Raw genomic sequence first — 18,006 nt, 5'->3', positions numbered from 1 at the left:
CCACACAAAAAAACAGGCAGACAGAAAAGAAAAACAATCATCATATACACTTGATTTAGAACAAAAGGTGGTATACAGAAAGCAGGGAAATGGCAGTGTTTTCAAACATGAATGCTGATACAATTTGGTATCCATATGGAAAAAGTTAACTCGGCCCTGACCTCACACATGAGAGAGAAAATCAATTCTGGGTAGACTGTAGATCTAAACATGAAAGGTAAAATAATAAAGCTGTAAGAAGATAATGTGGAAATGTTTATTTAGGAAAAGATTTCTTAAACATGACACAAAAACCATTAACCACAGAAGGAAAAGAGTGATAAATTTGATTAAAATTAGAAACTTTTTTTTGAGACAGGGTCTCACTTTGTCACCCAGGCTAGAGTGCAGTGGCACAAACAAAGCTCACTACAGCCTCCATCTCCCCGTCTCAAGGGATTCTCCTGCTTCAGTTGGCCAAGTAGGTGGGACTACATGCACATGCCCAGCTAACTTTTGTATTTTTTGTAGAGGCAGGGTTTGCCCCAGCTGGTCTCAAACTCCAGAGCTCAAGTGATCCTCCCACCTCAGCCTCCCCAAGTGCTAGGATTACAGGTGTGAGCCATCATGCTCAGCTAGGAACTATTTTTTATATAATGAAAAATAATAAAATTTTAAAAACCTATTTTTAATATAATATATATTTTTTAAGTCTCCTGACAAATTAAAAAAAAAAAAAAAAAAAAAGGCCAGGCACAGTGGCTCATACCTGTAATCCCAGCACTTTGGGAGGCTGAGGGGGGCAGATCACCTGAGGTTGGGAGTTTGAGGCCAGCCTAACCAACATGGAGAAACCCCATCTCTACCAAAAATACAAAAATTAGCCGGGCGTGGTGGCACATGCTTGTAATCCCAGCTACTCAGGAGGCTGAAGCAGGGGAATCACTTGAACCCGGGAGGAAGAGGTTATGGTGAGTCAAGATCATGCCATTGCACTCCAGCCTGGGCAACGAGAGCGAAATTCTGTTTCAAAAAAAAAAAAAAACCCTCCAATGAACCACTGAAGTTCACAAAAGTAGGAATCAGCCAAAACACATATGAAAAAGGGGAGGGCTCTTATTAAAGTGACAATGAAATACTGTTATATGCTCACAAGGTTAAGTTAACGCCAGTGTTGGCAAGGATGTGAAGCAACTGTCACATACTGTTAGTAGGGATGTAAACTGGAATAAGTACTTTGAATAATTAGGGAATACTTACTAAAACTGAAGACAGGTGTTATGTCTTCATCTGCATGTACATGAAGATGTGTATAAGAACGTATATAATACTACTATTAATAGTCACAAAGTAAAAACAATTGAATTGTCCACCAACAGTAAAATGGATAATTGTGGCGTAATCATACAAGAGGATACTTTACAACAATGGTATGAGCCACAGTGACATGCAGCAGCATGGATAAATCTCAAACTTACGCAGTGAAAAAAACCAGTGTTCAGTGAAAGAAACCAGACCGAGAATTTACATATAATCTGATTTCATTTTCATAAAGTTCTAAGACATACAAGGAAGTGATTGCTATAATGTCCACATAGTAATCGCCTTCGTAGGGAGGGAGGGGATCAGGATTTTGAGAGCTGCTAGGGTGGTGTCACAGTTTATTTACAGATGTGTGTGGGTACAAGGATATTTGCCTCTAACTTGTGTTGCTATATATTTACTTTATGCCCATTTCTGTAGTATGATTTATTTTCCAATACAAAATGAGGCCAGCCATGGCAGCTCATGCCTGTAATCCCAACACTTCCACTTCAGGAGGCCAGGGCAGAGGATAACTTGAGGCCAGCCTGGGCAACATAGCAAAACCCCATCTATTTTTTTAATTAAAAAATTAGTTTTTAAAAAAAGCAAAGAGGCTGAGCGTGGTAGCTCATGCCTATAATCCAGCACTTTGGGAGGCCGAAGTGGGCAGATCACTTGAGGTCAAGAGTTCGAGAGCAGCCAGGCCTATGTGGTGAAACCCCTTATCTACTAAAAAAATACTTAAAAATTAGCTAGGCATGGTGGCGCACGCCTGTAGTCCCAGTTACTTGGGAATCTGAGGCAGGAGAATCGCTTGAACCCAGGAGGCGGAGGTTACAGAGAACTGAGATCGCGCCACTGCACTCCAGCCTGGGTGACAGAGCAAGACTCTGTCTCAAAATAAATAAATAAATAGAATAAAATAAAACAAAAAAGCTTTTTAAAAAGGCAGATTCCAAGGTCCCACTCCGAATCTCTAAAGTAGGGCCCAAGAGTCTACATTTTTAACAAATGCCAACGGTGATTCTTATCCATAGTAGTAAGTTGGAGAAACACTGGCCTAGATCTATATCTAGCCTCCAAAAAGAATAAAGTTTAATAAAATTTCCAGTTATTCAAAGGAGCCAAAAAGAGGCAAAAGTTCCAGTGGTCTTAAATTGAATAGATCACAAGGTAGTTGATCTTTTTTGCTTCCTATCTCTTTTAATTGCTACTGAAAACTACAAGTATATATAAAAGCAGTGATCAGCAAGCTCGATTATTACCGCAAGAGTAAAGATTCTTCAGTCCTGAAGAATATGCTGGGACAATCAAATAAACAGCTCCTTCTAATAAGAAGCCTCCCACCAGCCTTAGTAAACAAATCAAATAAATAGATTTTGCACTTTAAGAGTCAGGTTGTCACCCACAAGGCTATATACAAAATGAATTGTACAACTTTGTTCTCTGAGCTTCTGAAGGACAAAAGGCTGACTTAGCTTTCAGATTTCACAGATTTTAATTATTCTTTATTTTCATACTTTAGTCAAATCCTGTGGGTAAAAAGCCCTCATGTATAAGCCAGGGCTCACACACATCAATAGATATAAAAAAGATTTATCAATACAGTTATGCATCTGCAGCTAAAATGTATACATATCACAGGGATGTGACAGCTAAAATAAAGACATAAGATAAATAATTGCTGAGAAATTTCAGGTCAAATTACATAGGTACTATAGGCAGATGCCATAAAGACCACCCAAAAATGCTAATTGTATTCATTAAACCCCTAGACAAGGAAGACTCGACTAGAAAGACAGACAATAAATAACAGGGGACACATATATCATAAAGTCATCAGTCAAACATAACATTGAAGACTATAGTCATTTCCTGACATTTTATCCCTTCTGCTATTAACTCTATTTTCAAATCTGCCTACAATGACATAATCATCTTAAGAACATAAGATCAATCTTGCAACCACTTATTCCAGTCACTAATAGTTTATATCCAAATAAAATAAGAAACTACTATTATTTTCATTTCCCAATGGTAAATATTTAATGCTACAAACAATATTTCAATAAAGTACTACAGTTGAGTCTCAACTAACTCTGGTAAAGATCACTTTACCTGTGCAACAGAGCCTTGGAAACCATTCTGAATACCCTGGCATCTTCCAACAAAAACATCAGGTAAAGACTTCATTAAAAGCACAGTAAAGGAAGGTGATGGGCTTATAAAAACTGCTGAGCAATTATTAGTGCTGAGTCCTCCTACACAGAGTAAAGCTGTGCTACACTCTGCAGTTTAAACGGAAGCAGACTGCAACTGAGGTCACTACTGACAAGGAGGTACCCAATCAAGAGTCTACACGTTTTTTCCTCTTCACTTTGCAACTTTTCAGGAGGTGGACAAAGAGAAACAAAATTTTGAATCCAGCTAGACTTCTCTCAAAAATATATAAGCCTAATCCAGCATAAGTGGAGAAACTAATCTGTTTTCATTAATCAAACTACTATATCCAGGGACATAAATTATAAATATGAAATTACTAAACTATGCAAAATAGGTAGCATGCTATTGTTCAATTATCCAATTTGAGAAAAGCATTTATGGTTAATTTTTCAAGTCTAAAACTTGGATAGCTTCCAGATAAGTCATGCTAGAACTATACCAAAACTACCATTTAAAAAACTATGGTTTCGAAAAATAAACATATAAAACAAAACAAAAATAATAATCCCAAGCTCCTTTAAAACCAAAAGTAAAAATCCTTTCCTTACTTTCCCCATCAACTTAGGAGTACTTTATACCTATGACAAGAGTATACCAAAAGATTTCTCACTGTTACAAAGCTAGTCAATAAGTTATATATAACAAGTCATTAAACTATCAAATGCATCATTTATAGGAGAGGGAAAAGAGGGAGAGAACCTGTCAATATTTATCATGTGCTAGCACTTAAAACATTTTTTTAACTCTAATAAAACTTTCTCATGACCCAGGGGATAAATGCTACTTGTTACTGCCCAACATTTCTGGTACTTCCACCCAAGTATGACTTCCTTTTTACACTCAAGTAGAACCTGGATACTGAAAATGTGAACTGATAAAATCTGTCAACTGAAATATTTTGCAAACTATATGACTTAATGATGAAAGAGAAGACAAAAGATACCACTACAGTTCGCATACACCTTTAGTCAACTGAAGGCACCTTTTCTCAATAATAGGGGACCCACAGAATGAAGTGGCCACTGTGCCCAGCCCAATCTTTCATCTTTCTAAATTGAGTTTTAGGAAGGCATCAGAAGCACAACTTTAAATGAACTTTATAACACGAAGTAATTGTTTTTTGGTTTGTGGTTTCTTAAGCATGAGCATAAATTAAAAATCACCTAAACCTCAAGTGAAAATAAACTTCCCTAAAACAACACATGAAAAAGATTATAAAGCACAGGGAAGAAAAGGTAAAAGCTCTTTTAGAACTCTCCTTTCTCTCTTCACACTTTTTAAAGGTAAAAATTCCCCTAAAATTTGTACATTTAAATATAAAGCTAAATGAGGCCGGGTACTGTGGTTCACACCTGTAATCCCAGCACTTTGGGAAGCCGAGGCAGGTGAATCACGAGGCCAGGAGTTCAAGGGCAGCCTGGCCAACATGGTGAAATTCCGTCTCTACTAAAATTACAAAAAGTTAGCTGGGCATGGTGGCAGGCACCTGTAATCCCAGCTACTTGGGAGGCTGAGGCAGGAGAATCACGTGAACCCAGGAGTCGGAGGTTGCAGTGAGCTGAGATCGTGCCATTGCACTCCAGCCTAGACAACAAGAGCAAAACTCCCTCTCTCTCTCTATATATATATATATATATAGCTAAATGATAAACACGGGGATGTAAAACAACAATTTAGAAACAATCTTGAGATTTCCATGGACTTCATGGATAAGACTGAACCTCAGGATCAAACAAAACTGCTTTTTCATGCACCCTAGGCTGCTTACACCCCAAACTCCACCATTTTTTCCACTCTGAAGACAGCTTAAATCTTAACAAAACATAGCTAATGACAACTGCAGAAATAACAGATGCATGAACAGACCAATCGATACAACTCACACAGAAACATTTAAACCACTGGTTCTCAAAAAGAGGTCTGTAAACCTGAGAGTCTTCGAAACCCTTTCTATGAAAGAGTTAGAAGTACCTTCACACTGTATGCCTTTTTCACTGTGCTGACATTTGCATATTTTCAAAAATTTTTAATTGGGAGGCCATCAGGCTGAGATGGCTCCAGTGCCTTGGATTCCTACATAAGTGAACTGAAACCCAATGTCAACAGTAAGATGACTAATCAAAACCCGCCAACTAACCTCTAACTAGGAACTTTCCACTGTATCATATTCAAATAAGGCAAACGCCTACCCAATCAAGTTATTTCTTTACTTCTGCGTTTAGCCTATAAAAGTCCCAATGCTCAGGGGGCTAAAGTGGAGCACTCTGAACCTCCTCTGGTTTTGACTGCTGCCTGATTCATGAATCCTTTAATGCTCAAATAAACTTAAAATTGTTGTCTAAAGTTTTCAACAATGATGATGCAAAATCAATGGTAGAAAAAGCTGCTTGGGGTAATCTTAGCATAAGTCCAGGCAAGTAATACTGTGGCTACTGCATTCTTCCTTACCAGCCACTTGAAATTTTTTAAAAAGGGGCCAGTCTATGATAGACAAGCAGAAAACAATGATTAATTTCGTCTTATTCCTTGAGTACATTTCTTTTTTAATATTCAGTATAAATGGGAAGTACTCATAAAGCACTTCTGCTGCATAGCTTACCTTGTTTGAGAGCTAAACTAATCACTTCTATTAAGGAATACCATTTTTACTTGGAAGATAGACTCAAATCTAAACCATGGTTATTAGGACTTGAACACTGGCAGACATTTTCTCAAAAACGACCAAGACTCTACCTTTAAGAAAAACTGACAATATAAAATTTGAATTTTCAAGCGAAAATCAAAATTCTGGAAAACCTGTATCCTCCTCCATAAGCTCAAAAGCATCTGAATACTTAAAGATGCTTCTGATGCAATCAATAGTGATATTAAAGAATGTGAACTTTAACAAATGTGCCAACATCTGGAAGATCTACAGAACTCAGTGAAGCAATCTTTTCCAAATGACCAATATATCATATCCCATCCCCATCATGGTCCTCTTCCCCGGGTCACAGGGGCAGCCCCATCCTTTGAATAGTGGAAGTAGCCACACCCCCTATGGCTTACGCACTCTGTGCTCTGCTAGAGATGGTGCTGCCTGTTATCACACCAGAGCCATACCTAAAGTGGCAGAAGAGTATGGTGCCAGGCATAATGGAATCTTGCCAAGGTCCCCAAGGTCCCCCATCATTGGTGGCCCCTCCTTTGCATTTAGGGCCTCTCCGCAGGCCATTGCACTCAAGGCCTGTAACTGATTTCTGATTTGCCTTCAGGGTCTTTTTTTTTTTTTGAGACAAGGTCCCACTTAGTTGCCCAGGCTGGAATGCAGTGGCGCGATCATGGCTCACTGTAGCCTGGACCTCCTATGCTCAAGCAATCCTCCCACCTCAGCCTCTTGAGTCACTGAGACTACAAGCACATGACACTATGCCCAGCTCATTTTAAAAAAAATTTTGGCCAGGCACAGTGGCTCATGCCTGTAATCCCAGCACTTTGGGAGGCTGAAGTGAGCATATCACAAGGTCAGGAGTTCAAGACCAGCCTGGCCAACATGGTGAAACTCCATCTCTACTAAAAATACAAAAATTAGCCAGGCGTGGTGGCGCACACCTGTAGTCCCAGCTACTCGGGAGACTGAGGCAGAAGAATCGCCTGAACCCAGAAGGTGGAGGATGCAGTGAGCCAAGATCATACCACTGCACTCCAGCGTGGGCGACAAAGCAAGACCTCCCAGCCTCTAACCATTACCTAGTTCCAAAGCAACTTCCATATTTTAGGTATTTGTTACAGCAGCACCCACTCCACAGCACCAATTTTCTGTCTGAGTCCATTCAGGTTACTGTAACAAAATGCTATACACTGAGGAAACAACAGAAATTTATTTCTCATAGTTCTAGAGTCTGAGAAGTCCGAGATCAAGGCAGCAGCAGATTGAGTGTCTGGTGAGGGCCCATTGATAGACTTTTCACTGTGTTACCATTGAGTGAAAGGGGTAAGGAGTCTTCTCTCAGGCTTTTTTATAAGGGTTCTAGTCTAATTCATGAGGGCCCCACCCCCATGGCCTAATAACCTCCCAAAGGCCCTACTTCTTAATACCAAAACTTCCAGATCATAGCAGCAACAGATCTAATGCAGAAGAAAATGTAAGAATCCTTCATGATAGAAATTCAAGAGATTTGCAAAAATGTAAAACATTGCCACTAAAAAAGTTTAGGGAATTAGAAAACACAATTACTTTTCATTAAAAAAAAAAAATTACACTAACATGTGATATGTTTATTGTTACTTTAAAAAACTAAATAAGGCCCAGTAATCCGAGCACTTTAAGGAGACCAAGGCTGGAGAATCACTTGTGCCTGGGAGCTTGAGACTGGCCTACGCAACATAATGAGACCTTGTATTTACAAAAAATATAAAATATTAATCAGGCGTGGTGTTGCATGCCTGTAGTCCCAGTTATTCATCAAGCTGAGGTGGGAGGACTGCTTGAGCCTGAAAGGTCAAGGCTGTAGTGAGCCATGATCATGCCACTGCACTCCAGCCTGGGCGACACAGCAAGACCCTGTCTCAAAAAAATAAAAAACTAAATAATTTTTTCTCAGTTTTAATTCCTAATATCATAAACACCATAACCCTAACAAACTGAAACAAAAGTTCTTTAGGGTGCCCAATAATTTTTAAGTGTGTAAGGGGACTGTATAACCAAAATATCTGAGAAACACTAACTTAAAACTAATAAAGGAGAAAGAATTTATTAATAAAAATCCAAGAGGTCATAAATAGTTACATTTTAGCTACAAACAGAAGTATCCAGGCCAGGTGTGGTGGCTTATGCCTATAATCAATCCCAACACTTTGGGAGGCTGAAGTAGGCAGATTACTTGAAGCCAGGAGATCGAGACCAGCCTGGCCAACATAGTGAAACCCCATCTCTATTAAAATTACAAAAATTAGTCAGGTGTGGGGGCACACATCTGTAGTCCCAGCTACTTGGGTGGCTGAGGCACAATAATCCCTTGAACCCTGAAAGCAGAGGTTGCAGTGAGTCAAGATTGTGCCAGTGCACTCCAGCCTGGGTGACAGAGTGAGACTCTGGTCTCAAAAAATAATAATAAATTAATTAACAAAATTTAAAACACCCATTTAAATCTATTGCTGTAAGGTCCTCAAGAAAATACCGCTAATGACAGTGTAAACTGGGTCACGTCCTTTAAGCAGTCTGGAAATATTTACCAAAAGCCAGAGAAACGTTCACTCTTCAATTCCAGTAAATTTATCCAAATAATTTAGAAGAAGGAAAAAAGGGCCAAACAACAAAGGTGGGTTTTTTTTTAATAGCAGTACAGTACTGACAAGCCAGCTGAAACAACTCAAAATATCAAGAAAAACGAATGATAGAATATAGCTAAATATCTGAACATACAGATAATATTTTAACATATAATTAAAATACAGTTAAGAGACCATCAAAAAAATAAATTAGAAGGTCATGTAAACACACATAAAAGCAAAAACAGAATGTTAAATCCAGCAAAAGATAAAATAAACATGTTAACAAAACAGAATTATGATCATGTTTGAAGAAACCATACATAATATAAAAATCTAGAGGCCTATGGAAAAATGTAATAATTGTATTTAGCAGCAGACATTTAAAATTACTTCATAATTTTCCTAAATGGCAATAGATAGCTCTTCCCTTAGGTATTACCAGTTACTTTTAAATGACATTTTGCTTTCTCACTCAAATTATTATTTCCTCTTCTTTTTAACCACTATTCCACTGAACACAAATTAAATAAAAAAAATCTAGTGGACTAAATATATAGCTGTATCCTCCTAATTAGAAAAGGTTAGTAAACAATGGAGCTTTACAGAGAACTAGCATAGAATTTAGCAGACCTAAAGATATATATGGGGAGTATGACAGTGTAAACTGGCTCACGTCCTTTAAGTAGTCTGGAAATATTTATCAAAAGCCATAGAAAGGTTCACTCTTTCTCTTGAGTTCTCTAAAGCCTCCTAAATAGTGTGCCCAATGGTCCCAGCCATGTGCTGGGATAGGGCCTGCAGCCTACCACATTTATCCAATTTACCCAGTATGCCGTGTATTTATCATCATTTTATACATGAAAAGAATTAGAAAGCACTATCTTAATGGATCAGAGTTCCATCCTTCAGCCTAGATAAAACTAACTGTAGCCTGGAAGCGGGACATACAAGTCAATTCAGCCACTGTATCCTTCTCTAACAATGCTGCTTCCACAGGTTCTGAAATTTTATCCAGCCCAATTAATAAGCTAATACAAAACAAACTTTAAGAATAAATATTTGTAAGAGGTTACATTTTTGAAAAAAGGTATTAACACTAGTAACTGAAAACTCCTTAGCAAGACTGCATCTTGAAATTTTACTTCTTGCTCTTTTTCACACACAAATGCCAAACTTTCACACAGTTTGTGTTCCTGAGTGCTTGAGTGAGTCTACACTTAGAATGAAATACTCAAAAGCTAAAGTTCATTCAACCGAGCTATTACCTTGTTGATGCCGTAACACTATTTGATTCCAGGATGTTTTCAGTCATCCTTAATTGTACCATCTCTGGCATGTCATTTGATTTTTCTGCACCCTCTTCTGGAAGTTCTTCAATATGTTCCAGCTTCTCATCTTCCTCTTCTTCCTCAGAAAGTTCATTAACCTATATAAATAAAAGGAAATTCAGAATTAAAATGTGATGAAACTGTTAACACATCTAGGACACACTGTTCTATGAAAATTTTAAACACAAACAACTCATTTTTATTTCCTCATTTCCTAAGATCAATCTCTCTTATGGAGTAACTGTCAACTTTCTCATATCAAAATAAAATTGCAACCAGACAAATGTAACATTTTGAAGCTAGATTAGTGTATCACTAGTTGCAAATTAGTATATCAGTATATACTAATTGTAAAATTAGTATATCTAGGAATATAAGTAAGCCTGTAAGGTATAGTTAACATTAAGAAAACTTAATTTTCTAAGTAGGTTTGTAAATGTAACACTTACAACAGACTTTTAATTGATCTGATTTCCAGGTGCCGTAAACAAGTCATTTTAATACAGTAAGTGTGAAAAAAGAAGGACAAAAAAATGTTGCCTTAAGATGTTAGCTACATTTTAGAAAATGTCAGCTAACTTCTAAGTGATTCAGATTGAATTATTCATGAAGAGATGGGATTCTACAACAAGGAAGAACTCATATTTTGACCAGTAAGCACAAGTCAAGGTTAAAATTATCTTGCTAGCAGGAGCTCTAAAATGTCCTCCATTATCAAACTGGCTACGTAGGTAATCACTCTAATAAAAAGATACTGAAATATTAGAGAAGGAAAACCAGCGAAATACTTTCAAATGAGTTTTTAAGTTATCCCAAAGAAGAAACTATCTATAGAATGGCTTCATATAAACTAATACTAGTCATTAAAGACTCTGAGCAATAAAAGTATGCTTTTTCTCCATTCTAGAAAAATGCAATAGAAATACCTAGAATATATGTGTTTACTACTACACGTAACAGTGGTGTTTTTCCTGATGGACAAATACAGTTACTAGAATATTATCAGAAAGTAAAACTACAACCAAAAGAAAGTTAATTACACTGTGATATTCTATCACACTCCTAATCAACAAGTACAGAGTGCCTATTTTAATGTATAATACAGGCTGGGTACAGTGCCTCACACCTATAATCCCAGCACTTTAGAGAGGCTGAGGGGGTTGGAACACTTGAACCCAGGAGTTCCAGACCAGCCTGGGCAACATGGTGAAACCTTGTCTCTACAAAAAATACAAAAATTAGCCAGGCATGGTGGCATGTGCTTGTAGTCCCAGCTACTACTTGGGAGACTGAGGTAGGAGAATCACTTGGGCCCAGGAGGTCGGGACTGAAGACAGCCATGACTGTGACGCTGCACTCCAACCTGGGTGACAAGAGTAAGATTCAGCTTCAAAATTGAATAAAGTATAATACAGTAGTTAAAAGCTAGGCCTCAGAGGCAGAAATATCTATATTCACACATCCCTACTTGCCCCTAACTTTCTCTGGCAACTTACTTAACTTGACCAAGTCTTAAGTATAAAATGGAGATGCTATACTACCTACCTCACAGAGCTGGTTGAAAGGATTAATATACATAACCTCTTCAGCAATGTCTATACATAATAAGCAATAACACCTACCATTATAACTGAAATTGTCATTTCTTTAATAGCATAGATCCTAGTTTCTACATGTAACATCATTTTTTATATCAATGAAGACAGTATCCACCATCCAAACTACCTAAAGCAGGAGGTCTCAACCACAGGTCTATTGAGGTCACTAGTCAGATGGGTCACTAAAAAGTCATTATTAACAATAGTTAGGCCAGGCATGGTGGCCCATGCCTGTAATCCCAGAACTTTGGGAGGCCAAAGGGTGGATCACTTGAGGCCAGAAGATCGAGACTAGCCTGGACAACATGGCGAAATCCAACCTATACTAAACATACAAAAATTAGCCAGATGTGGTGGCATGTGCCTGTAATCCCAGCTACTCAGAAGGCTGAGATAGAATTGCCTGAACCCCGGAGGCAGAGGTTGCAATGAGCCAAGATCGAACACTGCACTCCAGCCTGGGCAACAGAGCAAGACTGTCTCAAAAATAAAAACAAAACAGTTAGTGAACCATTTAGTTCACATGTAAAGTACATGCAGCAGATTCTGTATAATTCGCTGTGTTTATAAATATCTTTCCTAGTCCATCCCACGTCATGTTGATGAAAAGGACTGAAAAATCATTGGCTTAAGTGATTAACTGAGAGGTAAGATTTCAACACAAAGGTGAAAATCTCCAATGATAGATCAGGTTTTAAAGTAGATCAAATGGGAAATTATCCTCTTTCCCCATCTATGTATTTAATTAACTAGTGAAAGTTGAGAGGATGTACTTAATATCCATCTCATAATCTAAGCAAGGAAATACTGGCCAAAAAAAAAAAAAAATGTTTTCAGAAGTATAAAAGGGGGCCAGGCGCGGTGGCTCATGCTTGTAACCCCAGCACTTTGGGAGGCAAAGGTGGGCGAAATCACCTGAGGGCTGGAGTTCAAGGCCTGTCTGGCCAACATGGCGAAAGCCCGTCTCTACTAAAAATACAAAAATTAGCCAGGCATGGTGGCAAGTGCCTGTCATCCCAGCTACTTGGGAGGCTGGGGCAGGAGAATTGCTTGAATCTGGGAGATGGGGGTTGCAGTAAGCCAAGATCACACCATTGCACTCCAGCCTGGGTGACAGAGCAAGACTGTCGCAAAAAAAAAAAAAAAAAGGTGGGGTGGGGGGCGGAGAGTTATTGTGGTTGATTAATAAAAGCTTGGGCACAACAGCAAAATATTTTTAAAAAAGTTTCAAGAAGGCTTTTAAAACAGAATAAAAACTTACTCAGTTCACACCTTTTTGGTATAGAGATACTATTATTTTAACATATTTTTGTTTGGTTTTGAGACACAGTCTTGCTCTGTCAGTCAGGCTGAAGTGCAGTGGTATGATCTCGGCTCACTGCAACCTCAGCCTCCCAGGTTCAAGCAATTCTCCTGCCTCAGCCTCCTGAGTAGCTGGGATTACAGGCATGCGCCCCTACGCCTGGCTAATTTTTATATTTTCAGTACAGACAGTGTTTCACCATGTTGGCCGGGCTGGTCTCAAACCCCTGACCTCAGGTGATCCACCCACCACAGCTTTCCACAGTGCTGGGATTACAGGTGTGAGCCACCATGCCTGGCCTATTTTAACATGTTACATCACACTTTTTAAAATCATTTTGTGGGGCCAGGTGTGGTGGCTCACACCTATAATACCAACACTTTGGAAGGCCAAGGCAGGAGGATTGCTTGAGGCCCAACCTGGGCAACATAGTGAAACCCTGTCTCCACAAAAAATTTTAAAAATTAGCCAAGCATTGTAGCACATGCCTGTAGTCCCAACTACTCAAGAAGCTGAGGCAGGAGGATCATGAGCCCAAAAGTTCAAGGTTACAGTAAGTTATGACCATGCCACTGCACTCCAGCCTGGGCGACACAGTGAGACCCTCTCAAAAAAATAATAAAATCATTTTGTGTCTAAAGTCAATAGCTCCGAGGAACTATGAAAGTATTATACTTGAATATATCGAACATATTATACTCAATGCAATAAGCTTTATGGAAATTGACAGTCTCTAGTATTTTCACCAATAATCATCAACTAAAACATGACATGAACAATTAATTACCTGTGGGTTTTTTTTCTCTCCCCCTCAAGGCCTCCCAAAGTAACTTCCTGCACTAAGAACTGACTCAATTATTTTGAGCTAAACTAAGCATTAAAGACTTGGATTAAAACGCTCTCTTACCCCACACTAATATTCGAAGTTCTTCTTGATCCTCTCCTTGTCAACCTGACCTTCTGCTTATCAACACTATTTTGTTCAGAAGTTATTTTGAACTTGCTCTATGTATGCAGCAGCCTCAACTCCACTTATGGAAAACCTCATCCATACTTACATGTCTTCTTTCTTTGACTGCTATAATTCCCTTCTCTAGGGCCTCGTGAAATGCCTGCTCTCCAGACTCCAGTTTGTGGAGAACGCTGCTACCTGTCTTCTCAAATGTATAAAGAAACATCATTATCACCTCCATCTTCAAACCATTCTACTGGATTCTCATTCATTTAAGGATCCATACGAAATCCATCTGACTCTGCATCATCCTTCAAGCACTCCCTATTCATCATCTCCAGCCACCTATCTCTCTCATATTATTAATAAAAATATCTACTACCTGGAAAAGATCCTAATAGTCAAATATTTGCATTAATGGGATGAAACTATAAAAGAATTAAGTGCTGGATAAACTTTGCTTCCTTCAAATATTAAAATCAGGAGAAAAATCAAAGCACTGCCAAGACGGGCCAGGTCTACCCACATCTTTAAATATATGGATAAGAAACTGAAAATATTTAAGAACACAATCAAATTGTGCTGAGTTTGAGGATATTTATGTCTGCTTAAATACCTTATCAATTCTGCCTCACAAATCAAACTAAAGTTATCAAATCCACTTACAAAAAAACCTCATAAATCTGTAATTTTGTTATTTGTAAATCACATTCCAGAAACATAATAAAAATTGATAAGAAAATAGATTCTGAGACGGAATTGATAAAAAAAAATTGGTAAGAAAATAATTAGCAACATGGGACAAGACAATTAAATCTACAGCATGTCTCGCAGGACCCACCGCACTACTCCATTTATTAAGCTTAATTATACTAACATCATTTTCTCTTTTTTTCTTTTTGTTTTTGGAGACAAGGTCTCACTCTGTCACCAAGGCTGAAGTGCAGTGGCATGTTCTCGACTCACTGCAACCTCTGCCTCCTGGGTCCAGGCGATTCCTGTGCCTCAGGGTCCAGAGTAGCTAGGACTACAGGTGTGAGCCACCACAGCCGGAAAATTTTTATATTTTTAGTAGAGATGGGGTTTTGCCCTGTTTACCAGGTTGGTCTGAAATTCCTGGCCTCAAGCGATCTACCCATCTCAGCCTCCCAAAGTGCTGGGACTACAGGTGTGAGCTACCGCACCTGGCCTAATGTCCTTTTTTCTATCCATGGGCAAACATGCAGAATTCAACACTACCTTATGGTGCCTCACCATTCTATTTAATGTAAGGCACAATGTATTTTAAGTCAATTTTTCTAGTGCAAAAAAAAAAATACAAAACTACTGATGCAATATATGTGAGATAGAGACATTTCAGCATACGTAAGAAAACCATGGGATAAAAGAAATATTGAATTATAGCAAAATATAAAACATAATCAAGGCATATCCTGCAGACTTTAGAGAAGTCAAGATATAAATATTAAGTTGACATTACCAGTTCTTAGAAGTCAAATCATCTTAAAAATGTAAAAAATAAACAACACAAACATTATGTATATTATTTCATTTTTATCAGCCATTACTTACATTTTTGAAAATCACTGAACTGAAATATAAACAAAATAGGCCAGGTGCAGTGGCTCATACCTACAATCTCAGCACTCTGGGAGGCCAAGGCAGGCAGATCACCTGATGTCAGGAGTTCAAGATCAGCCTGGCCCTGGCCAAAATGATAAAACCCAGTGTCTATCAAAAATACACGCACACGCACACACATATTAGTCGGGCATGGCAGAGTGACTGTAGTCCCAGCTACTTGGGAGGCGAAGCACAAGAATCACTTCAACTCAGGAAGTGGAGGCTGCAGTAAGCCAAGATTGTACCACTGCACTCCAGCCTGGGCAACCAGAGCAAGACTCCGTTTCAGGACAGGATGGAAGGATGGAAGGACGGAAGGAAGGAAGGAAATAAAGGTGGCATGCAGAACTCCCCAACAGGTAGATTTCTTTTGAGCATCAAAAGACATTAAAGGTTTAAGGCATACCTATCTACTTATCCTCTTCTGGTCATTTTGCTTCAAGCAAGAATAATTTAGAGATCTATCAGTTCCTTAAACCAAGTTTTTAAGTCAAGAACTGTGTATGATAACTGGAACCCCTCAAAAAATGTGCCAAGAGTTCCATGCATCATTAATTCAGGCTACAAATTCTACCCCTTAATTTATTACATATACACACAGACACAGGTTTCATCCTCAGTCTACACACTGCAAGCTCTAATCTGGCATCTATTACTGTTCCTTTAAAGTTCCTGATACTTGGATAGGAAGAAAGAGAAATGAGAAAAAAGAGAAGGAGAGAAAGGGAAAGAGGGAAGAAAGGAGAGAGGGAGGGAAAGCCAAAGATAAAAATGCTTACATGGCCAGGCGCAGTGGCTCACGCCTGTAATCCCAGCACTTTGAGAGGCCAAGGTCGGCGGATCACCTGAGATCAGTCAGGAGTTCAAGACCAGCCTGGCAAACATGGTGAAATCCTGTCTCTACTAAAAATATAAAAATTAGCCAGGCGTGGCAGCAGGTGCCTGTAATCCCAGCTACTCAGGAGGCTGAGGCAGGAGAATTGCTTGAACCTGAAAGGCGGAAGTTGCAATGAGCCTAGATCACACCACTGCACTCCAGCCTGGGTGACAGTGAGACTCCATCTCAAAAAAAAAAAAAAAAAAAAAAACCTTACATAAAGGAAACATGAAAAGCTAAAGTATAAACTCCAAATATTAAAAACTATTAGTCATAAAAGTTCACAAAAGCATAAAAACTCTTTTAAAGTTAGGCTGCCCAGAAAATAAAATTCTGAATCCACGTAATGATATACAAGAACTATCAGGACTAATGAAAATCTGTTATGATCCACGACCTCTCAAAAGATGATGCTTTGCAATCTCACAGCAAATGAAGGGAAGCAACCATGCAAACGTGAATACATCTAAAAGTGACAGGGAAGCTTCTAAATATTATACCAGAAGCAGACAGATACCAAGATTATTCTGAGAAAACCAGAATGTACCACCCCCTTTCTAAGTGGGGACTGATACTACAAATCAAATAAATTTTAAGGTTCTACCCACACAATAGGAAACTACACAGGTGTAAAAAAAATAACGTGCTCTCTATATTCTAATAAGATCTTCAAGACACACTGTTAACTGATGAGACAAAACAAGGGGCAGAACAGTGTGGATAGTATTCTACTTTCTTGTAGAAAAAAACTGTGAGAAAATATTTACTTGTATTTGCTTTTAAAAACTGGAAAAACAAAAAACCAAGGGGAGGAAAGAAAGAAGGAAAAGGTGAGTATGGATGACAGCAAGACATTTTACCATATATTCTACCATTTTTAAGAAACAGGTGAATTATTATCCATTAAAAAAAGAAGTATCAGCCCCAACTAACACTCAAAATATAGGTGACTTCATAGGTTTTAACGTTAATAAAAGTTTGATGGCAAACCACTTCACGTAAGTACAGAAGAAAAACTTCTACACAGACCTAAATCACAAATTTTAAACCTGAGAAGACTGGACTAACATGGCTTTACAATAAATTGTTAATTATTCAGCTTCAATATTCCTATTTCATAAAGGAGAAAGTTAAATATGAGCCTTGTATAGTCTCAACCATCAAGATTATAAGTGGCTGGACGTGGTGGCGCATGCCTATAATCCCAACGCTTTCAGAGGCCAAGGCAGGAGGCTTGCATGAGGCCAGGAGTTCAAGATCAGCCTGGGCAACATAACAAGACCCTGTCTCTATAAAAAATAAAACAATTTTGTAAAAGATTATAAGGTAACCTCAGAAAGAGATTTTAATATTCTAGAGTCACCAGAATTTAAAAATTACCTGCCACTTAAACTATTAATATTCAGAGGCTTTCCATTAATGATAATTATACTATTGTGTTGATTTGCTATATTACTTAAGAAAAACTTCAAATTTTTAAAAATGTGTACCTAATCTTTCCCTCTACTTTAAATTTCTCACCCCTTGCCTATATTCCTCTATGCTAGCAGTTTCTCTGCAAAAAA

At 38.3% G+C, this 18,006-nt stretch overlaps 1 protein-coding gene across 7 annotated transcripts in view; it reads right to left on the bottom strand.

Moving 5' to 3' along the window:
- Nucleotides 1-18,006, bottom strand: part of FAM13B (family with sequence similarity 13 member B) — a 103,744-nt gene that overhangs the window by 61,824 nt on the left and 23,914 nt on the right. For 5 of the 7 annotated variants that reach the window (XM_023195528.1, XM_023195573.1, XM_023195538.1 and 2 more), the window contains 2 exons: nucleotides 14,048-14,143; nucleotides 10,026-10,186 (listed from right to left, as the gene is read on the bottom strand). In XM_023195528.1, the coding sequence (XP_023051296.1) occupies nucleotides 10,026-10,186; nucleotides 14,048-14,143 (257 nt within the window). The remainder of the gene's footprint in view (nucleotides 1-10,025; nucleotides 10,187-14,047; nucleotides 14,144-18,006) is intronic. The other 2 variants (XM_023195547.1, XM_023195565.1) reach the window with 1 other exon arrangement.

Source organism: Piliocolobus tephrosceles, chromosome 4 (genome assembly GCF_002776525.5).
Source record: "Piliocolobus tephrosceles isolate RC106 chromosome 4, ASM277652v3, whole genome shotgun sequence".
In the NCBI taxonomy this organism is placed as follows: Eukaryota; Metazoa; Chordata; class Mammalia; order Primates; family Cercopithecidae; genus Piliocolobus; species Piliocolobus tephrosceles.
This window is presented reverse-complemented; position numbering and strand designations above follow the sequence as displayed.